A 22,170-nucleotide genomic window follows, 5' to 3' on the forward strand; every position below is an offset into this window, starting at 1 on the left:
TGAGATAATATAAAAGGAGAGATCAACTTTTCAATTTGAAAAGAGTGTCCTTCGCTTGGCGGGTAATAGAACGAAGTTCAGCGACAGACTGTTTTCAGCTCCCTATTTTCAGTGTGTTCATCAATATCGTACGCATCCCTCGGACGGCCGCCATCTTGTTTTCCATATGGCGCGGAAAACCTGCCGCTGTTGTCTCTAAAGATTTGGTAGTCTCGCCGTTATGGCGACCTCTTTAAGCTGCGTATGATCTCGGCAAACACAATGCAATGTTTTCATACAACTTGTTTTGTGACAGAAGTTGCACGCGGCCATAGAACACCGCTGCCATGCTGGTGTTACTGAACAATGTGAGATGGGAGATGTTTACGTCAACAGTCTCATTTCCTAAAGGAGACAAAAAGATTGCTTGGAAACGACAATATAGTCAGCTTGACATCATTCGAAAACTCTCAGTGCAATTGGTTACAGCAACGTGGCTTCTCAAACTCAATAGATAATAATCATGACTGACGGTGTTTGGACATCTGATCTTAACTAGCATAGATTTTTACGATTTTATTTGTCTGTTTTCTGATTTGGTTTAGTTTCGATTGAGAAGATATACCAAACACTTGAAAGACGGTGTTTGACCACAATTCCGAACACTTTGAAGTTCGTCAAAAGTACTCCGTCAAGCGTCGTATTTTTAACATTCTTTTCGTTGTTTGGAAACGTCAAACACGGTTTTTCGTGTTTGTATATTACATCAAATTAACATGTCTCAACCAGGAAAACGAAATTTTGGGTACTAATTATTTTCACTTGTCCTATAAACTTGCATTTTTATATTAGATCTTTCGTTATTTTTCCTCTGTTTCCTTTCTGAATGTTCAAATTCATACGCTAAAGTCTGGCAGACAGGAATTATCTTGGATTGCTCCGTTTGATATTCCCATAGAAATAACCTAAACTCTTAGTTACCAGACCGAACTTTTCAAGTTCCTTGTCATGAAATGGTATCAGTCGCTGACTATAACGTATATTACAGATAAATGTATATAACGTGTCATTAGCGAGCTCCAATAGGTTATTAGCTAAATAATACGTCAAGGGTTTCAGTGAATTCAGACGAGATCACGAGTGGTTCACATCATATAGTCAACTGTACGAATGATAAAGCGATACCGACGGTTGCTCCAAACAGTCCAGCAAACCAGATAAACTGCGAGACAATGGGACACGTGTCATTCCTCTGTACCCTAATCAATGATTGGCATCTTGATGTCATGGCAACGGAAAGAAAGCCATTTGTAAAAGCCAGCACGAAGTAAAAACCCATCATAAACACATTGTGGTAAACCAAGAACGGCGTGTGTGTGAAAAAAACTGCAGCGAGGACAAAACCGAGGCGAAGAATCGAGGCTGACAGATAAACGAACATTGCTACGTCGTTGTTCACTGTTTGCTGTCCACTACAGCAGCGGCTTGATAGAATTCTTCCGAAAATGTTTCCGACTCTGAAAAGAGCGATTAAAACTGTAGCGAGGTAGACTTTCCAAAATGGCACAGTGCTTGAGTGTGAGCTTTGTAAAGTTGCTTCGTGAATGAACGGTGCAAGCGACAACACAATGTAACTGACGAGAGACAATGAGAACTCTACGACTAAATACCATTTAATAGTGTGATATCGTCTTTTCGCTGTTTCTGGTACAGAACCCAGTGTTATGTTCTTTGGACTGTGAGCAATGCAGTCTCGACCAGCAAATAATGCGTATATTCCAGATTTACTGAGTTTGATCAGTGAAACGAATCCGATTACGATTCCAAGAAACACAACGCCGAACAAGACGTAAAGGCATAGCGTGTTGTATTCAGTCAGTTGTGATTCGGTCGAGTGCAGACCCATTGACAGAATAAGAATGATTTGGACCACTGCTGGAAAGAGCGAGCCAATACCTAAGGAGAAAAATTCATTTAAGGTTAGTGGGGAAAGTAATCGTTTGTAAGTTTCACTGTATGATTCTCAAACACCGAGAGCTTTCAGTGAGTTGAAGAGAGGCGCGAGTTTTACCTCTTTTATGCGTCAAATGACAAATTGACAAATCTAACTGGCTAAAAGGAAACATTTGAACCGGCAAGTGACATTTATAACTCAGCCCTATTCAAACAAGGAAGTTGATCAATCAATTAATCACCGTGTGTCAACGTTAGTCAGAAGAACTCTGTTTCAACAGGCAATAGATGCTTTTCTTTTCTAATTAGTTATGTTATTTTAATGATTATATTTGTCATTCAAATTGCTAAACACAAACACAAAACACGTATCACTCACATTCACCGTAGCGTATCAGCAAACTGCTTTTTCCTCCCGGAAATAGCACAACCATTCGACTGACTAGTGATTGACTGAGACCAGCACAAAGTCCATTAACGATTATCACACCATATATGGGAAAGATGGACAGCGTTAAGCCAGCTGCCACAAAGGAAGGGAGGACGGCGACAGAAACGGCCATCAAAACGAAGCAGATCGGAACGGTGGGGAGGAATGGAACCCAGTGTTTTTTACCGCAGAATATTAGCAACAGGGAGACAAGAAATGGAACGTGGTAGCAAATTCCTGTGGAGATAAAAACGATAAAATGTGTCTTGAAATGGTTTCACACACTACGAATTATATAACTTGTGGTTCGCGTGTAGTTTATTTGTGATTTGAGGCTTTCACGACGAACACTACAGATATTAAATAGGCTTCAATTGTTAGCTCACACCAAATAATTCTAAGCATGCTAATAAACGAGAAGGAAAATTTCTAAATTTTAAACGGTTTGTTCATGCTGAACTATGTGAATTTTTTTTTTTTTTTTTTTCATGCTTTCATTCTTTTTTTTAGGTAGTGTGAAAACTCAGCTTCAAATTTGATATAAATTTCTAGGTAACCTCGATTTTTTTTTCTGCCTCAACAACAGGCCACGGTCGATATATCAATATTCTAACATGGCTCCGAGGCTTTCAGGACAAACTTCTATATTTGGTGGTGTTTTCTTTGTATCCAAGTATCTTTTGGGAATTGAAAGACGAAGGAATCTCTAAAAGAAAATTGCAATTTTGACCCGAAAACCTCGGATCGATGTTAGAATATTGATATATCGAACGTGGCCTACAGGGGTGACACTCTGAATATCATTTCCTCTTTTATTTTCCATATTATTTTGTAGTCTTCATTTCCCGAAATTTATCTGTGGTTTTGTGTTTTATTTGCTCTTTGACCACACAGATATGTGCTGCAAATGATAGAAATTAATGCAACATCAAGACATGTGCAATATTCAATACAATGAAAATGCTGACTAATAGTTCAGATTAAATGCAGAAAATGTTAGTGGCTCATCGAATTAAAGTGATGACTATCTCATTATTGATATTTTGGGCTGCGCCAAATAATACATTAAAGTGCGCTTTACAAAGAGTTTGGTTAAACAACAAATAAATGTAAATAATGGCAAAAGGCTTAGCCGTCACTCAAAGAAAACTCTTTTTTACAATTATTTAAACAAAATGAAGAAAGAAAGATGATCTGCTTTGTCTTTTGGGTCACTTTTCATGTCGATATTATCATACGATATTAAATGTTGTTGAATTCGGTTGTTTGCACGGACAGCAGGTGTTCAGCCGTCACTTTTCGAACTGCTTTTTAACGAAAGTTTTCGAGAAATAAAAAGACCCAAGTATTGCGCCCGGTGCGAAAAATTTTTATGTAAATCAGATCTTAAAGGGTGAAGGAGTTTATACACATTTCCTCTCAATTCTCTCAAAGTTCGAAACGACAGTTGAATATGTTGGCTTCATTATTTAAGTTATGAGCATTACGGGTCGAAACAAATTTTTAACCTGTTCAATAACAGTTTTCCAGGGAGGAAAAAATATTAAGGAAATAAAAACTACCTTAGCAAGGGTCTACAAAGTTAATAGTGCTATAAGTGATTCTTAATCCACCTACCTATTTCGGACAAACTCCGCTTTCCTAGGATTGGAAGGAAAAACGCAGTGCTGATATAGAAGGCGTTCACTGCCAAAACGGGCACCGCACCAACGAAGAACAAGTAAACTTTTTGCATTGTAGAAAAATGAACATATGTCGGCAGTCTCTTGTGTGGAGTCAGGGAAATCCGAGAAATCGTGTCCTTAAAAGAGTCTCTCATAATTAAGTCATCAGAGCTCAAATTCAAATGAGAGGGAAGTTCTGAAATGCGCGTTGAACTCTCAGAAGTCCCGCTTCGGAAACTTCCATCGACACAGGCTTGTTCGGAGGGCTTCGGAAGCAGTTCAGGTTCTGATTCGTCAGTCGAAATATATTTGATTTCAGCTCCGTCGAAGAGAATATATCCAGTGTTTAACTTTCGAAGATGACTTGCCTTGGTTGAATCAGTGGCTTGCTTCGATGATTTTTGAAAGGTTGCGGTATTTCGCCGCTCTAACTGCTCGACTTTATTTTGTAACCTCTTGTTAAATTGCACGTCCTCAATGTCGGTCGTCTCGTGACATCGTATGCTCTCGTCTAGACTGTTCAACGCGTCCAATTCCAGATCTGTCAGCGATGTAAAAGACAATTTCTTAAATTCTTCGCCGTAAGATGACCACTCAGTGTTTGGGTGTTGTTGCTGAAACTCCATTGCAGAAGGTGTGTTGTTTCTCAAGACCGGCGAAACTGTAACTTGGACAGATTTTCCATTAATGAAAGGTGATATGGTTGGCGAATCTCAAAAACATTGGTCGTTGCCAGCGGGAGCAAGTGTGGCCAAAAGAGTAATAAAATATTACAACTGAGGTCTGAAAAAGACTTGACTTTACATGACAATGTCATCTTTTGTACATCAGTTGACCGACAACAACAGTGATGTTAAATAAAATTTGAATACCCTGCCGCTGATGTTTAACAACAAGATGCGAACTACCATTCAACTCTTTTAAAGAAAACAGACTTCCTTTCTGAATCCCCAGTTATTTTGAATCTGTGTTTCCTAATTGGTACACAATGTTAGTCATAACACCGAGTTACTCACGCGTTTTAGCACGTTCTAAAGCGAATACTTGCGTTACGTTTACACATCATTAATGTAAATTATGCCCCTTCGCTTACTTAACAATTAAAGTTATTGTTTTCAATTGAATTCCGCGGTTACAGAATATTTTGAAGCTAAAAACCGTGTAATGCAGGTTGAATTGAACACATTAAACATCTTTTAAGATATTATACACTGATTATAACTAGATTGTCAATTGGCATAAGAACTTATTTCTTGATCTGGTCTTATTGTATTGAGCGGATTAAACTTGTCGTAAAACAAACTTTTCATCTCCCAGTTGATAACCTGATAACAAGGTTCCATATTGATATTATTTTAACTTGTTGATGACGCAAACCACGAGAGGGTGATAAGTGGTCACGAAGCTTACGGGTAAAATACGGCCTCGCTCAAAAGACAGTAAAAGTCATTTATGATCTTTGTTTGGCAATAGTTTTAAAACACCGACAAGAAAGGAGATAACAGAAACAACTGCTCAGGGCAGCTGTTTCGACCTTCATAGCCGAGCGAAGCTGGTGCCCAGGAAGGCCACATTCTCGTTCCCAAGGTTTCTTATCTTCCCGCCCTCCTCTCTCGCTCCAGCCCGGGAGGGCAGAAAAATGAGAGGCCCTGGGAACGAGGTTGGTAAGGCCAATGGGGATAGGTTCGTACCCAGTTCCACTTTTAGCTCGATGTTGCCGAGAGAGATCTGTGTAGGAGGGTAAAATGACATAACCATCCATGTCGCGCCACTACAACTAATTTTTTTTTTTTTAAAAGTAATAAAGTGGTATTAGTATTTGTCTTTACAATGGGTATAGTCTCGTGCCCAGTTCCATTTCTAGCCGTGGGAGATCTGTGTACAAGGTTCAATGATGTAACAGTATAACCCATTCATAACACTGGAATTGCTTTATCTAAAGAACAAAGTGATGTTTGTCTTAAAATCTGTCAACTAGAAAATCTTTTTCATTTTAATTTATTGAGTAGTTTTTTTTCCTTTGATTTATTGCGATGTTGTACCTCTCTCCTCCACTGAACTTCAGAAGGATAACGAGACTGGAACGACGAAAATCAAAATTAAGGCGTGTTTTATTGATTAAGAGATTTTTTATTTCAACAAACACCTAGTAAAAACAAAGCTACTTTTTCAGGATTTCTTTGTTTACAGGAAAACTTAGCAATCTTTACTCATTCTATTTCGAAACTGATAACTTATGCTTGATTTTTCCAAAAAGTGGACACTTGTGCTATCTTACAAATCCTGAAATTCAATAAATTCTTTTCATTTGCTAAATCATGTTTACATTTTTAACTTAGACCCCTCCTGAGGTCAGTTCTGAATACGGAAAACAATTCAGCATTTGGTTCAATATTTTGCCAATGTGTACAGCAACGAAAATGAATTAAAAATCACAAAATTAGCTTCAAGATATGGCTAAAAACAGTGGCTTCTATGGTAAAAAAAACCTCACAGTTCTCGGTGAATTTATTTACTTAGGTACCAGTTGTAAATACAAACTGATTCAAAGGCAAAGACTAGCGACTTACTAACAATTATCTCACATTGATACACGGAAATTCTTTAACTCTTCCTATTTAGGTGGATACGTTATAATCCTCCATGCTGCTGTATTTAGCGAACCAGGCGTCTCGCTTGTTATGCGGGCATAGATCCCTGTAGAACTTCAGTCCAGTGACCTGGATGTACCCAACAAGGAGTTGGGAGTCACGGTCTTCCAGAACGAAACCTACAATGCAATTTTGAAGGAATGCCTTAAAAAAATACTGAATTATACCTATATAGTCGGCTCATAATTGATCTCAATTTTCTGGGTGAAATTAGAAGGCTTTTACCGATTCTGGCATTTTTATGTTCCTAGCGGTGCTTGGGTTTTTTTTTTTTTGGTTTTTTTTTTGGTTTTTTCGGTCAGAAAGATGTTTGCATTGTTTTATTGATCTAACTTGATCTGAAACTGATATAATATTCTTGGCATTTCGTTTTCCTGTGTTCTTATATTTAACAAGCAAGGTACAAGCTGGTACATTAACAGTGTCTTTATGTAATCAGAAAGGGTGTCTTCCTCTAACCTGGCTGACGCCATCTTGTTTTGACGAGAACCTGGACTGGGCACGGACCTAGAGAAACTTCCGGTAGGTCCCAGACTTCCTCAAAACTAAACGAAAACTTGAGGCTCGTAAAAAATTAGGCGTTCATTTCCTTTGAGTAGCAGGTTTGATACACATCGATATGCAAAACATTTCACATTCCGCTAAAATATATGCACTAAAATTTGCAGTATAGACTATAATTAGCCTGCCCAACCCTACAATAGCAAACGCGGAGGTTAACTTCGGTCCAAGACGATTATTACACTCCACACTGCTTTACATGTTTTGCCGCTCAGTACACCGCAGCTAATCACGATGTTTCGATTTTTCCAAAGCACAAATACTCTTACCTATCTTGTCGCTAATAATAACGACTGTAAACAACTAAAAATTGTTACAAATTCGAAGGCAAAACTGCCCTTCCTTTACAAGAGATAAATGCCTTACTCAAAAGGAATTCTGTCAATTTGCTTTCTTATAACTTCTACGCGAGACGTAGAGATCTCGTCTTTTGAACTGACTTAAAAGGATACTTTAACATGTCTGGAGTTGAACTAACCGTGTGTCTGTTCGTCGAGAACCAAACAGACATGGCATCCGTCATCGTCGCTTCTTGACTGCGGGCTGTTGGTGAGGTTGTACTGGCTCGCAAACCCGATTATGGCTTCTAGGGCTTCAAGGCGAGCCTCGGCGCTTCTTGCTGTTACACAATTCTTGACAGCAAAACCAACTCTTGGTTCCTTTGGATGGTAGAGAATAGCGGTGAACGGTGGAGACGGGATCGCCGAGGGACCAACTGTACTTGTCCTCGCCTCTGTTCTACGGTAATTTCTGACAGCTGCAACCTCTTTCTTGAAATACGTCTTGAAAGGATACTGTCGAACATTTTCCACGTAACTGCTGTGCGTGGCATCATCACACGCTCTCCATTCTTTGTTAACGTAATGTGCCAAGAACCAGTGTGGAGTTTTACGTTTCCTCCTATCATATATACGGAGATAGACTTCCACGTCTACACAGAGATGAGCATGAGTCTTCTTCTTGTCAGTTCCCCAGTTACCACAATGGAGAGACAGAATAGCCGACTGTTGCAGATCAGTATAGTAGGAGACCATCGCCATTGCCTCCTTGACTATCTTACGCTTTGCCCCTGGGGCTTTGGAGCCAGAACTATTGCGAGGCACAATGATGAAATGCGGTCGAGGAGTGTAGTAGTCAAAGACTACCTTGAATGTCTCGAATCTCTCACTTGCGGGCAAGAGATCAAACGGTTCCCTCTTTTTCTTTGGTCGTTTATGTTCATTTAAGTAAAAGGGCCTCTTTCCTCTGGATGCACACATGTTTTCAGAAACAAGGCAAGGAATGTGAAAGATAGGGTTAAATTAAAAGACTTGATGGTTATGATTACGAAACATTTCACTCGGTCTTCAAATCCAGTATCTCGGTCCGCACCGTGATGGTCTTCCTAAGTCAACCAATCACATAACTTCTTTACATCCAAGCGTCAAGGCAAGGCGTACACGTCAATCAAGTTTGCCTTCCTTATGAGTATACAATGTTTTCCCGGAAAAATCTCGTTTCTAGGAATAACCCATTTATTTATAAGTTTGCCCCTGATTGGACATCGTGCCTGCTTTACAATGAGCGTCATTGTCGGAATTGAGCTGTACCAGCGCGCATACTCTAAACAAACATCGCAGAGCAACTTATTTTCCTGCTTATTCTGTAGTAAAACGTAGGAAGATGCATTTCGTCACGTTTTGTTCTCCTCAAGGTGAATATGAAAGCTTACGGATTTGATGTTACTAATCCATAGTTCAGTTTCTTTAATACAAATTTTATACCATCATATGAATCATTCATTATTAAACAGGTTTTCATTTTCACCATGACTCATAGTTTATTAATCTGATTTGTTTTGTAACCAGGGCTTTTTAAGGCAACATCAGAGTAGAAGCTAGCACAAATGGCTTTCAAGGGATTCCCTTGTGCATTGAATCACTTGCAGCAACCGCAGCAGAAAGAACTAACCCTTAAAATACAAATAATCCTAAGCAAAACGTAGCTGTGCATTATGTTTGAAGTATTAGCGGTGATGCAAACCTTACAGTTGTTCCTTTTATGGCGGGATTGAAAACGATTCAGGCTGTTGTAGAACACGGTATTATCCACAGCTAGACATTAAAATGTGTCTCTCACGTTTGTACATGCTTACGACTGAGCTTGGGAGAGATACGTCTGGAAGATACTATTCATAGAGAGATCCTTATAGCAGTGTGGTAGAGAATTTCAAGAGCGTAATTTTGAAAACATTCTCTTTGATTTTTGCCAAATCAGGTGCCTACGTTAGAATTATAATTACAGCTATTTCATGTGAGATGGGAGTACATTATACCAAGATGTTAAATATAAATCCATTATCTACCACTAGAAACGTCAGACCATACCACCAGCAAAACATCTTACCTGCACGGGAGTAATGCTGTATTCCTGCGAAGATATAAACGGAATTTCATGCACATATCTACCGCTGCTCAGTTTACCTTTGCATTGTGCTGCATTTCCTTCCATCACTACATTCCTCATATCTACCTCGGGAAAAAGAGGTCGCTGATATTCAACCAAGAAAACTCCATCCAAAATTGGAGCAATGTCTCAATCATGAAATCTTGATGCACACATTTATTATCAATAATTCCATTACAGAATCAGAGAAACTAAGCTCGTGTGTACTTTACTATAAGTGCACTTTACAGTTTTCATGTCTACATTGGGAGTCTTTAATCTGACTGTCTTCACAGACTCGTGTTTTCTTCATAGTGACTATAGTAACTGGTTTCCAAGTTATTCGGCTAGGTCCCTTTGTTTTAGATTGTTTGTGAATTCAATCAGTGAAATCCTAAAAAGAAAGCTATCAATGGTTAAACGCAAACTCAGGTAATTACAACTGCTTCTTAGACTGTAGTAGGCTAAACGAAACAAAGAACTATAAACGGATTCTTAACGATTAAACGTCTGAAGACCTAAGATGGAAGATTCAGGTATACACTTTGTAATCCTCCATACTGCTAAATTTATCGAACCAGTCGTCTCGCTTGTCATGCGGGCAGAGATCCCTGTAGAACTTCAGTTCAGTGATTTGAATATATCCAACTAGGAACTGAGAGTCTTCCTGAATGAAACCTGCAATGTTGAATTAAGTACCATGAAGAAAAACACAGCGATTTATTGAGACTGTTTCCACAAAATATACTTACTCTAACACGGAAATTATGCAGGGATACGGGATCTCGAAGAAAAGTTCGCTACAAGAGTGTTTTAGTCTGAGTTAGGGTGATTCAACCGTTGATGGCCAATATCTCAGGAGATTCCCCGGTTCTACTTTGAAGCCAACATTAGAAGTTTTCGGCAAAACGTTACTTTAGCTCGTTACGAACAGTCCAAAAGCCAGTTTTGTAAAGCTTTCTTTCTCTGCGTTCCAGTGGATTTGAGCCCACGTTGTTCAAGCTGCCTATTTTTTATCGCAAAGTTTGTTGAAAGCCAGAAAACAAGTAATTGAACGACTAAGAATTTCGCCCAAAACCGGAAAAGAGAAACAAAACTTAGAAAACAGAGGAATAGAGAGTTTGATTAAGATTCTATGTGTCACCGGTGTTCATACAGTCGCCATGAGTTGAGTGACTAACGGAGAAACTTTCAAAAACCTTTGCATAGGAGTCGTCAGAAAAGTTATTCGGATACATACTTTTAAAACTTAACTTATTCGAGTCCAACAATCGTTTTCAGGATGTTAGTCAAGGTAACGCTGAAAAATTGCTTTACTGTTTTGAACACAAACACTCTTACTGTGATTACCATAGGAATCGATATGCTAGTATGATGACTGCCGAGAGCTAGGGAAGGCCCTGGCGATTGCTACAGTTGCCAGTTAAAAAGACGTACAAAATTTATCCTTATTCTATATTACCTTTTGTTTATTGGACATGATTCTGTTACCTATCTTTAATGTTAATGGGGTGAATACTACGGCCGAAAACAATTAGAGTGGACAGTGAACTCGTGGACAGTCGCTCTCTCCTATCAAGAAAAACCGAAAAAAAGAAATGCCTCACTCGGTTGAACCAGTCTTGCTCCTGTTTCTACGTTAAAAGTAAATATTCAGCATTTGAAACTGAAATTAAAAACTCGATAATGTTCAAGGCTTAAATAAACTTTTTAAAAGTTAAGTACTAAACAAGATTTGAACTAACCATGCGACTTTTCGTCGAGGACCAAACACACGTGGCAGCCATTGTCATCTCCCTTCACGCTCATGTCCGTCAGCTTGTTTTGACTCGCAAACTTGACTATGGCTTCTAGGGCTTCAAGGAAAGACTCGGCGCTTTTCGGTGTCGCCGATTTGTCCACAGGAAAGCCACCCCGCGTTTCTGATGGATGATAGAGAATAGCAGTGAACGGTGAAGCCGGGGTAAGAGTCGCTTCAGCTGTAGTTGGCTTTGATTAACGGTACTCTCTAACAGCTTCAACCTCTTCCTTGAAATACGTTTGTTTAGGATACTGTTTAACATTTTTCTTGTAATTTCTAGGGTCTTTGCTCGCCTTCCATTGTTTAGTCACGTACTCTCGCGATGGCTAATTGGGAATTTCTCTTGTTTTCCTCTCGTAAGCACTGAGATATTTGTTCAAGTCAGAACAAACATGAGCGTGGAACATGTTCTTTGTAGTTATCCAGGAGCCCAAATGGAGGGACAAAATAGCGTAGTTTTCAAGATGATAGTGAGACACCATAGCCATTGCTGTCTTTACCACCTTCAGTCTTGCTCCTGGCTCCAACGAGTTGTAATCAGTTCCAGGTTTAGACTTATCACGCAGTAAAATTATAAAATGCGCCCGTGGAGTAAAGTAGTCGAATTCCACTTTAAATAAGTCGCATTTATTGTTGGCGGGCATCAAATGAAATGGTTTCTTTTCTTCTTGCCGTCGTTCGTGTTCATCTGGGCGCTTCTTTGCTCTGTAATAAGACATGTTTTTTAAACGCAGTTAGCTCAAGGAATCAAAGAAATAGGCCAAAAAAATACTTGATAATTATAGCATGGCAAGAAAACTTCGAAACCAGTGTCTCGCTCAATACCCCGCATAACGCTCCTGAATCAACCAATCAACTAACGCCTTTACCTGTGGGTGTCAAGGAAACCCTAGCACGTCAGCCAAATGCCATTGTTCTCTGTGTGTGGAACGCTTTCCCGGAAAAAGAAACTGAAATCTTTTCTAGGAATTACCGACTCGTTTACCCGTCCATTCTACTGCTGATCTGTCGCTGAAGAATTGATATTGCTGCGGCTGAGAATAAAGCGTAAAAGTTGTCACTCAACTTCACGTTATTAAGCTGCACTGGAAGTTCCTTTATATCCATACGTTGAAAATTATTTCTTTCAGGTAAGGAATACATTATGTTTCTTTGATGTCGATTTCCGAGAAAGACCTTTGTGGGTCATTCAGCAGCTGTTTGTCACAGTTTGGATCATAAACTATTTTTATATTATCCCACCTGTCTCTAAAGTTTCACTTCCGCTCTATGATTGGCCGGCCACACATGGACGTCAATCAACTTTCACTTTTTTGAGTAGGTGTAATGTTTTCCCGGATACCTATTTCCCAGAAAGGCCTTTTCTGGGAAATGAAGTATAACTTCCGGGCTACAGTTGTGTACAAAGTCCTGAGGGACAATCGTGGCCCGGAAGTGAAATTTTAATTCCCAGAAAACGTGACGCCTCCGGGAATTAACAGTAGCCGTATACTACAAATATTCGAATGTTTTTTGGCATATTTAAAAGTTTCCGAGATATTCAGAAAATATTAAGATAAGTTATTTCACGACATTTAGAAATGTATATTCACAGCTTTCTTTGGCTGAGCCGCGTTATCCTCGCCATTTTTTCGAAACAATACTCAGTTTCTATACCAGAAACAACCCAGTTCAGCGATTTTCCACTTGAAAAATGTATTCTAATAATTTCGTTTCAAGCCGGTAACATGGAATCGTCTGAATCTTCTTCCTCTGTTCCCTTCAATACTACAATAAAAATTTGGCCTTAGTGATCCAAAAATCGGTTCATTTTTAAAACATTTAGAGGGCTTTTCTAGATATTTTGTGATATTTAGAAATTTTTTGAGAGGTCCAGAAAGATATTTTGGCGATTTTACGTGATTTTTTTTATTACTGTTATTTTACGTGATATTTGTGGAAAGGCCTAACGTATGGCTCATATTGTGGTAAAATTACAGGCTTTTCCGCGAATTGATATTAATTTAATCAAACAACGTATCTAACATCACCTGCAGAAATTATATTCTGCTGGACATGTTTGACATCGGAAGATTTCCGTGTACGAGCCAAAAATTGCGGCCAAATAAAATCGAAATTGTTTAATTGCCCCTAACCCCTAATTCTTTTCTCAGCCGTCTGGAAAATTCTTCTGTTGTTGATCACATTAGTGAAAAAATTATACTCATGCGATTTTTCCTCAATTTTCTGTGAATTTTCAAAATTCGGAAAATACGTGTCACTTTGGTTCTCCACCGCGTTTTAAGGGGATTGAGTCGAGTTTTTTTAACAAAACCTTTTTTCTAGAATGCCTAATAAATGTGTTGCTGCGAATTGCAGTAATGCCGCAGATGCTTGTAAGCGCATCTTTATAGACACTATACCTTTCTTTGGTGATTCTTGACCCAAGGCGATCATCAAACGAAGAAAGAAATGGGTTGATTTTATCAAAGCCAAACAAGCCAAATGGAAACCAACAAAGTATAGCGATTTTTATGCTATACGTAAGTCCCTGGGAGTGTACTTTAGAAAGTTTTATACTGGGAGGTGCCGCCCGGAGGTCCAATCGCTTACCCTTTTGTTTACCATTTTGACTGAAAAGCTACTCCTTTCGTATACCTTTAATTGAAGAAAGCACTCCTTTTCACATATGTATTTAAGAACAGTGCATCGTATTTCTAAACCTTTACAATGAAGTTTTTGAACACTATTACGGGAAAACATCAAGCATAACCAGAGGAGATGTTAACCAAAGCACTATACCCTTACAAAAACAAAATATGTAGAGAGAAAAGATTAAAGAGCGTAAGCTGACTCAGTCAAAGATAAAAAGAGATTAGTCCAAAAGAAGCAGTAAACTGCAGAAATGAATTGTAAGACACCGGTATATTTTTGCTCGAGTTTAAAGTAGCCTGAGTTAGGTATTTCGCGCCTTTGATATACCATTGCGGCATGCCACAGGTACAGACTTTTAACTGTCCATTCTGTAGAGGTTGTGTTTATATAATTTTGTTTCTTCTGCTATAATGATGTAACTAGCAAGTTTCAGGGACTCGCGCAATGAAAACCTCCTGGCGCCAACCAGGAGCCCATGACCTCTTGGCTCCTACTCATCTTGCGTGTGGGTCAGTAATACACACGCGTCATATTTATTTCTTTCTGGTAATGAGGGTTTGGCTGTACTGCGTTAACATTTTAGCAGTTTTCTATTGCTTGTCATTATTAGCTACATTCTTGGCAGTTCCACAAGATAACACCAGCTGATTTGTGGAAATAGAACGAATAAAATAGTTGGGTTACAAGGCTAATAGCTGTCCTTCCCCCCACCCACCCCCCCCCCCCCAACCCCCAACTACACCCCGTACTGCTCTCCAGCCATTCCAGGTCTCCATCCAGTGCTTAGGGATATGAACATGTTGATGGATACAAAACTGCTATTTTGGTTGTGCACACATCTTTACTGTTTAACTGACTTATTTCTTTAATTTTATTTATCTTATTTCTTTTTTCCGGTAACATGGGAGCAAATTAACGAACAGTGACTCGCAAGAATGGCGATTTGAGGCCTGGTTACTAATACTATGTCGATTTCGCTTGGAGCGCCAGGAAACCATATTAACTCAACTCCTTCGATTTTCTTCGCGTTTTGAGCTTCCTCCAACAAAACTACTGTACAATTAATGTGACAATCAACACTTAAGTTCATATCTGGAGAAGCATTAGTACTCACATTGGAACCTCAGTAAACTGATTCAGAATTTAATCATGTAGTTGGTATAGTGTAATCGTCCGGGTGAGGGTAGTTCGATAGAAACACGGTACATGTTTTCTATTTCCTAAATACAAACTGATCCAGAGGCAAAGAATAGCGACTTACTAACAATTATAGTCCTCTCACGTTGATACATGGATATCCTTAATACTCTCCTTATTTAGGTGTATACGTTATAATCCCTCATGCTGCTGTATTGAGCGAACCAGTCATCTCGCTTGTCATGTGGGCAGAGATTCCTGTAGAACTTCAGTCCGGTGACCTGGATGTACCCAACAAGGTACTGAGAGGCGGCAACATTGAATCCTGCAATTTCGAAGAAATGCAATAAAAAAACACTGAATTATACCTATATAGTCGGCTCATAATCGACTTCAGTTTTCTGGGTGAAATTAGAAGGCTTTTACCGATTCTGGCATTCTATGTTCCTAGCGGTGCTTTTTTGTTTTTTCGGTCACAATGATGTTAGAATTGTTTTATTCATCTACCTTGATCTAAAACTGATTCAATTTTCTTAGCACTTCGCTTTTCTGTGTTCTTGTATTTAACATACGATAAAAGATTTGGCTCGTACGAAATCGTCCCGACAAGCTGGTACATTAACAGTGTCTTTATGTAATCAGAAAAGGTGTCTGGCTGACGCCATCTTGTTTTGACGAGAACCTGGACTGGGCACGAACCTAGAAAAACTTCCGGTGGGTCCCAGACTTCCTCAAAACTAAACGAAAACTTGAGGCTCGTGAAATGAGGCGTTTATATGCTTTGAGCAGCAGGCTTGAAACACATCAGTACGCAAAAAATTTCACTTTCCGCTCAAAATATGTACTAAAATTTGAGGTATAGACTATAATTAGCCTGTCCAACCCTACAATAGCAAACGCGGAGGTTAACTTCGGTCCAAGACGATTATTACACTCCTCACTGCTTTACATGTTTTGCCGCTGAGTACACCGCAGCTAATCACGATGTTTCGTTTTGCTATAGCACAAATAGTTCTACCTATCTTGTCACTAATAAGAACGGCTCAAAACAGCTAAATATCGTTACAAGTTCGAGGGGAAAACTGCCCTCCCCTTACTAGAGATAAATGCCCTACTCAAAAGGAATTCTGTCAATTTGCTTGCTTCTAACTGCTATGCGAGACGTAAAGATCTCATCTTTGGATCTGACTTAAAGGGATACTCTTACATGTCTAGAATTGAACTAACCGTGTGTCTTTTCGTCGAGAACCAAACACACATGGCATCCGTCATCCTCACTTCTTGCGTCGATGTTCGTGAGGTTGTACTGGCTGGCAAATCCGATTATGGCTTCTTGGGCTTTGAGGCGAGCCTCGGCGCTTCTTGCCGTTGCATCATTCTTGACAGCAAAGCCAACCCTTGGTTCTGAATGATGGAAGAGAATGGCGGTGAACGGCGGAGATGGGATTGCCAGGGAACCAATTGTATTCGTCCTTGCCTCCGTTCGACGGTAATTTCTGACAGCTTCAACCTCATCCTTGAAATATGTTTTGAAAGGATACTGTCGAACATTTTGCACGTAACAGCTGTGCGTGGGTTCCTTGCACGCCCTCCATTCTTTTGTAACGGACCTTACCGAGGGCCAGTTGGGAACTTCATGCTTTCTCTTATCATATATACTGAGATAATCCTCCACGTCTACACAGAGATGAACATGGAACTTGTCCTTGTCAGTTCCCCATTTACCAAAATGGAGAGACAAAGTAGCGGACATTTGCAGGTCATAGTGAGAAACCATTACCATTGCTGCCTTGACTATCTTAAGCTTTGCTCCCGGAGCTAAGGAGTTATAATTAGTTATAGACTTTCTGTCGCGGGGCACGATGATAAAATGCGCTCGAGGAGAGTAGTAGTCGAAAACCACCTTGAATGTGTCGCATTTCGCATTTGAAGGCAAGAGATCAAATGTTTCCCCTTTTGCGTTTAGTTGGTCATGTTCATCTAAGTGAAAGGGCTTCTTCCCTCTTTGTGCAGACATTTTTGCAGAAATTAGGCAAGAGATGGGAAATACAGGGCAAAATAAAAAGACTTGATGGTTTTAATTGCGAAACAATTCACTCGGTCTTCAAATCTAGTATCACGGCCCTTTCCGTGATTGATCCTTCTAAATCAACCAATCACATAACTTCATTACGTCCAAGCGTCAAGGCAACGAATACACGTCAATCAAGTTTCCCTTCCTTATGAGTATACAATGTTTTCCCGGAAAAATCTGATTTCTAGGAATTATCCAAGGTATTTATAGACTTACCCGTGATTGGACACTGTCCCTGCTTTTCAATGAGCGTCACTGTCGAAATTAAGCTATACCAGCGCGCATGCTCTAAGCAAACATTGCAGAGCAACTTATTTTCCTGCTAATTCTGCAGTCAAACGCAGGAAGATGCATTTCGTCGTGTTTTGCCTCTGATCTCGTCAAAGTGAAAATGAGGGCTCATAGATTTGATGCTATTACCCCAGATACTACTTCAGTTTCTCTGATACAAGTTTCATACCATCACATGAATCATTCATTAACAAACAGGTTTTCCTTTTCACCCATGACTCATAGTTTATTGATCTAAAATTTTTGGTCGGGTTTTTCAAGGCAACATAAGAGACAAAGCTTGCACAAATGGCTTTCAAGGGATTCCCTTGTGCATTGAAGCACCTCCTGAATGAATGAATGGCAACTTTATATAAGTCTCAGTCTTAATAGCTGAGCACAAGTGCTTTACTAATTGGGCAGACTAAAATATGCAACAGCAGCAGAAAGAACTAGCCCTTAAAATACAACTAATCCTACGCAAAATGTACTTGTGCGTTATTTTCGAAGTATTAGCGGTGATACAAACCTGACAGTTTTTCCTTCTATAGCAGGATTGAAAGCGATTCAGGCTATTGTACAGCACGGCATTATCCACAGTTAGACATTAAAATGTGTCTCTCACGTTTATACATGGATTGTTTACGACTGAGCTAGAGAGAGATAGGTCTGGAAGATGCCATAGGGAGATCTTTATAGCAGTGTGGTAGAAAATTTCAAGAGCGTAATTTTGAAAACTTTCTCTTTGATTTTTGCTAAATCAGGTGGCTACGTTAGAATTATAATTACAGCTGTTTCATATGAGATGGGAGTACATTATACCAAGGTGTTAAATATAAATCCATTATCTACCACTAGAAACGTCGGACCATACCACCAGCAAAACATCTTACCTGCACGGGAGAAATGCTGTATTCCTGCGAAGATATTAACGGAATTTCATGCACATATGCACATATCTACCGCTGCATTTCCTTCCATCACTACATTCCTCATATCTACCTCGGGAAAGAGAGGTCGCTGATATTCAACCAAGAAAACTCCATCCAAAATTGGGGCGATGTCTTAATCATGAAATCTTGATGTACACATTTATTATCAATAATTCCATCACGGAATCAGAGAAACTAAGCTCATGCGTGTACTTTACTATAAGTGCACTTTACATTTTTCATGTCTACATTGGGAGTCTTTAATCTGTTTTCAAAGACTCGTGTTTTCTTCATAGTGACTATAGTAACTGGTTTCCAAGTTATTCGGCTAGGTCCCTTTATTTTAGATTGTTTGTGAATTCAATCAGTGAAATCCTAAAAAGAAGGCTATCAAATGGTTAAACGCAAACTCAGATAATTACAACAGCTTCTTAGACTAAACTAGGCTAAACAAAACAAAGAACTATAACGAGTCTCTTAACGATTAAACGTCTGAAGACCTAAGATGGAAGATTCAGGTATACACTTTGTAATCCTCCATACTGCTAAATTTATCGAACCAGTCATCTCGTTTGTCATGTGGGCAGAGATCTCTGTAGAACTTCAGTCCAGTGATTTGAATATATCCAACTAGGAACTGAGAGTCTTCCTGAATGAAACCTGCAATGTTGAATTAAGTGCCATGAAGAAAAAAAAGCAGCGATTTATTCAGACTGTTTCGACAAAATATACTTATTCTAACACGGAAATTACGCAGGGATACGGGATCTCGAAGAAGAGTTCGCTACAAGAGTGTTTTAGTCTGAGTTAAGGTGATTCAACTGTTGATGGCCAATATGTCAGGAGATTTCCCGGTTCTACTTTGAAGCCAACATTAGAAGTTTGCAAAACGTTACTTTAGCTCAAGTCACGAACAGTCCAAAAGCCAGTTTTGTAAAGCTTTCTTTCTCTGCGTTCCAGTGGATTTGAGCCCACGTTGTTAAAGCTGCGTATTTTTGATCGCAAAGTTTGTTGAAAGCCAGAAAACAAGTAATTGAACGACTAAGAATTCCGCCCAAAACCGGAAAAGAGAAACAAAACTTAGAAAACAGAGGAATAGAGAGTTTGATTAAGATTCTATGTGTCACCGGTGTTCATGCAGTCGCCATGAGTTGAGTGACTAACGGAGAAACTTTCAAAAAACCTTGCATAGGAGTCGTCAGAAAAGTTATTCAGATACATACTCTTAAAACTTAACTTAGACGAGTCCAACAATCGTTTTCATGATGTTAGTCAAGGTAACGTTGAAAAATTGCTTTACTGTTCTGAACACAAACACTCTTACTGTGATTCCTATAGGAATCGATATGCTGGTATGATGACCGCCGAGAGCTAGGGAAGGCCCTGGCGATTGCTACAGTTGCCAGTTAAAAAGACGTACAAAATTTATCCTTATTCTATATTACCTTTTGTTTATCGGACATGATTCTTTACCTATCTTTAATCAGTGTTAATGGCGTGAATACTACGGCCGAAAACAATTAGAGTGGACAGTGAACTCGTGGACAGTCGCTCTCTCCTATCAAGAAAAACCGAAAAAAAGAAATACCTCACTCGGTTGAACCAGTCTTGCTCCTGTTTCTACGTTAAACGTAAATATTCAGCATTTGAAACTGAAATTAAAAACTAGATAATGTTCAAGGCTTAAATAAACTTTTTAAAAGTTAAGTACTTAACAAGATTTGAACTAACCATGCGACTTTTCGTCGAGGACCAAACACACATGGCATCCATTGTCATCTCCCTTCACGCTCATGTCCGTCAGCTTGTTTTGACTTGCAAACTTGACTATGGCTTCTTGGGCTTCAAGGAAAGACTCGGCGCTTTTCGGTTTCGCGGATTTCTCGACAGCAAAGCCAACCCGTGGTTCTGATGGATGATAGAGAATAGCGGTGAACGGGGGAGACGGGGTAAATGTCGCTTCGGCTGTATTTGGCTTTGATCGACGGTACTCTGTAACAGCTTCAACCTCTTCCTTGAAATACGTTCGGAGTGGATATTGTTGAACATTTATCGCGTAATTTCTAGGATCTTTGCTCGCCTTCCATTGTTTAGTCACGTACTCTCGCGATGGCCAATTGGGAATTTCTCTCTTTTTACTCTCGTAAACACTGAGATACTCGTTCACGTCAGAACAAACATGAGCGTGGAACATGTTCTTTGTAGTTATCCAGGAGCCAAAATGGAGGGACAAAATAGCGTGGTTTTCAAGATGATAGTGAGACACCATAGCCATTGCTGTCTTTACCACCTTCAGTCTTGCTCCTGGCTCCAGCGAGTTGTAATCAGTTCCAGGTTTAGACTTATCGCGAGGCAAAATGATAAAATGCGCTCGAGGAGTGTAGTAGTCGAAGGCCACTTTAAATGTGTCGCATTTCTCGTTGGGGGGCATCAAATCAAATGGTTTCTTTTCTTCTTGCCGTCGTTCGTGTTCATCTGAGCGAGGTCGCTTCCAGTGTCCTCGTTCACGTTCATCTGACCATGGGCGCTTCTTTGCTCTATAATCAGACATGTTTTTTAAACGCAATTAGCTCAAGGAATGATAGAAATATAGGGCAAAAAAATACTTGATAATTACAGCAAGGCAAGAAAACTTCGAAACCAGCGTCTCGGTCAATACCCTGCATGATGCTCCCGAATCAACCAATCAAATAACACCTTTACCTGTTGGTGTCAAGGAAACCCTAGCACGTCAGCCAAATGCCATTGTTCTCTGTGAGTGGAACGCTTTCCCGGAAAAAGAAACTGAAATCTTTTCTAGGAATTACCGACTCGTGCTGATCTGTCGCTGAAGAATTGATATTGCTGCGGCTGAGAATAAAGCGTTACAGTTGTCACTCAACTTCATGTTATTAAGCTGCACTGGAAGTTCCTTTATATCCATACGTTGAAAATTATTTCTTTCAGGTAAGGAATACATTATGTTTTTTCGATGTCGATTTCCGAGAAAGACCTTTGTTGGTCATTCAGCAGCTGTTTGTCACAGTTTGGATCATAAACTATTTTAATATTGTCCCACCTGTCTCTAAAGTTTCACTTCCGCTCTATGATTGGCCGGCCACACATGGAAGTCAATCAACCTTCACTTTTCTGAGTGGCTGGAATGTTTTCCCGGAAACCTATTTTTCTGGGAACTGAAGTATGACTTCCGGGCTACAGTTGTGTACAAAGTCCTGAGGGACAATCGTGACCTGGAAGTGAAATTTCAATTCCCAGAAAAAGTGACGTTTCCGGGAATTAACAGTAGACGTATACTTTAAAGTCTGTCCACAGATATTCGAATGTTGTTTGGCATATTTACAAGTTCCCGAAATATTCAGAAAATATTAAGATAAGTTATTTAGCGATATTTAGAAATATATATTCAGAGCTTTCTTAGACTGACCCATGTTTTCCCCGCTATTTCTTGAAACAGTACTCAGCTCTATACCAGAAACAACCCAGTTCAGCGATTTTCCACTTGAAAAATGTAGTCTAATAATTTCGTTTCAAGTCGGTAACATTGAATCGTCTGAATCTTCCTCCTCTGTTCCCTTCAATGCTACAATGAAATTTTTGCCTTAGTGATCCAAAATCGGTTCATTTTTTAAAACATTTAGAGGGCTTTTCGAGATATTTTGT

At 39.5% G+C, this 22,170-nt stretch overlaps 4 protein-coding genes and 1 pseudogene across 8 annotated transcripts; all 5 read right to left on the reverse strand.

Moving 5' to 3' along the window:
* Positions 1–148: 148 nt before the first annotated feature.
* On the reverse strand, positions 149–5,189 carry LOC145481230 (uncharacterized). The gene is made up of 3 exons (XM_081459678.1): positions 3,980–5,189; positions 2,312–2,599; positions 149–1,935 (listed from the first exon to the last, which is right to left on the reverse strand). The coding sequence occupies exons 1-3, from the start codon at positions 4,650–4,652 to the stop codon at positions 1,130–1,132; spliced, it is 1,767 nt and encodes a 588-aa protein (XP_081315804.1). The 5' UTR covers positions 4,653–5,189; the 3' UTR covers positions 149–1,129.
* Positions 5,190–5,332: 143 nt separating this feature from the next.
* Positions 5,333–8,507, reverse strand: LOC145481245 (uncharacterized). Its single transcript, XM_081459697.1, has 2 exons — positions 7,717–8,507; positions 5,333–6,796 (listed from the first exon to the last, which is right to left on the reverse strand). The coding sequence occupies exons 1-2, from the start codon at positions 8,495–8,497 to the stop codon at positions 6,645–6,647; spliced, it is 933 nt and encodes a 310-aa protein (XP_081315823.1). The 5' UTR covers positions 8,498–8,507; the 3' UTR covers positions 5,333–6,644.
* Positions 8,508–10,194: 1,687 nt separating this feature from the next.
* LOC145481246 (uncharacterized) lies at positions 10,195–12,336 on the reverse strand (annotated as a pseudogene). Its single transcript, XR_014048603.1, has 2 exons — positions 11,408–12,336; positions 10,195–10,340 (listed from the first exon to the last, which is right to left on the reverse strand). The product of XR_014048603.1 is annotated as an uncharacterized LOC145481246 (transcript).
* Positions 12,337–14,825: 2,489 nt separating this feature from the next.
* LOC145481244 (uncharacterized) lies at positions 14,826–17,252 on the reverse strand. Its single transcript, XM_081459696.1, has 2 exons — positions 16,462–17,252; positions 14,826–15,559 (listed from the first exon to the last, which is right to left on the reverse strand). The coding sequence occupies exons 1-2, from the start codon at positions 17,249–17,251 to the stop codon at positions 15,414–15,416; spliced, it is 936 nt and encodes a 311-aa protein (XP_081315822.1). The 5' UTR covers position 17,252; the 3' UTR covers positions 14,826–15,413.
* A 1,772-nt stretch (positions 17,253–19,024) lies between these two features.
* LOC145481243 (uncharacterized) lies at positions 19,025–21,881 on the reverse strand. Of its 4 annotated transcripts, none has more exons than XM_081459694.1 (3): positions 21,214–21,881; positions 20,242–21,047; positions 19,025–19,170 (listed from the first exon to the last, which is right to left on the reverse strand). In XM_081459694.1, the coding sequence occupies exons 2-3, from the start codon at positions 20,939–20,941 to the stop codon at positions 19,025–19,027; spliced, it is 846 nt and encodes a 281-aa protein (XP_081315820.1). In that variant the 5' UTR covers positions 20,942–21,047; positions 21,214–21,881. The 4 variants fall into 4 exon arrangements, 3 of the variants coding, with proteins under 3 accessions (XP_081315820.1, XP_081315821.1, XP_081315819.1); XM_081459695.1 differs by lacking the exon at positions 21,214–21,881 and adding an exon at positions 21,128–21,190; XR_014048602.1 differs by lacking the exon at positions 21,214–21,881 and adding an exon at positions 19,956–20,068 and having other exon boundaries at positions 19,088–19,170; positions 20,242–21,121.
* Positions 21,882–22,170: the final 289 nt, after the last annotated feature.

Source organism: Orbicella franksi, chromosome 3 (assembly GCF_964199315.1).
Source record: "Orbicella franksi chromosome 3, jaOrbFran1.1, whole genome shotgun sequence".
Classification (NCBI taxonomy): Eukaryota; Metazoa; Cnidaria; class Anthozoa; order Scleractinia; family Merulinidae; genus Orbicella; species Orbicella franksi.

Excerpts from the sequence above, each read along its gene's own strand:
- LOC145481244 (XM_081459696.1), bottom strand. The coding sequence starts at position 17,251 with ATGTCTGCACAAAGAGGGAAGAAGCCCTTTCACTTAGATGAACATGAC. Across the intron at positions 15,560-16,461 it reads TCTCGACGAAAAGACACACG|GATTCAATGTTGCCGCCTCT; the intron begins GTTAGTTCAATT and ends TCGAAATTGCAG.
- LOC145481230 (XM_081459678.1), bottom strand. The coding sequence starts at position 4,652 with ATGGAGTTTCAGCAACAACACCCAAACACTGAGTGGTCATCTTACGGC. Across the intron at positions 2,600-3,979 it reads GCGGAGTTTGTCCGAAATAG|GAATTTGCTACCACGTTCCA; the intron begins GTAGGTGGATTA and ends TTATCTCCACAG. Across the intron at positions 1,936-2,311 it reads GCTGATACGCTACGGTGAAT|GTATTGGCTCGCTCTTTCCA; the intron begins GTGAGTGATACG and ends TTTTCTCCTTAG.
- LOC145481245 (XM_081459697.1), bottom strand. The coding sequence starts at position 8,497 with ATGTGTGCATCCAGAGGAAAGAGGCCCTTTTACTTAAATGAACATAAA. Across the intron at positions 6,797-7,716 it reads TCTCGACGAACAGACACACG|GTTTCGTTCTGGAAGACCGT; the intron begins GTTAGTTCAACT and ends ATTGCATTGTAG.
- LOC145481243 (XM_081459693.1), bottom strand. The coding sequence starts at position 21,061 with ATGTCTGATTATAGAGCAAAGAAGCGCCCATGGTCAGATGAACGTGAA. Across the intron at positions 19,171-20,241 it reads CCTCGACGAAAAGTCGCATG|GTTTCATTCAGGAAGACTCT; the intron begins GTTAGTTCAAAT and ends TCAACATTGCAG.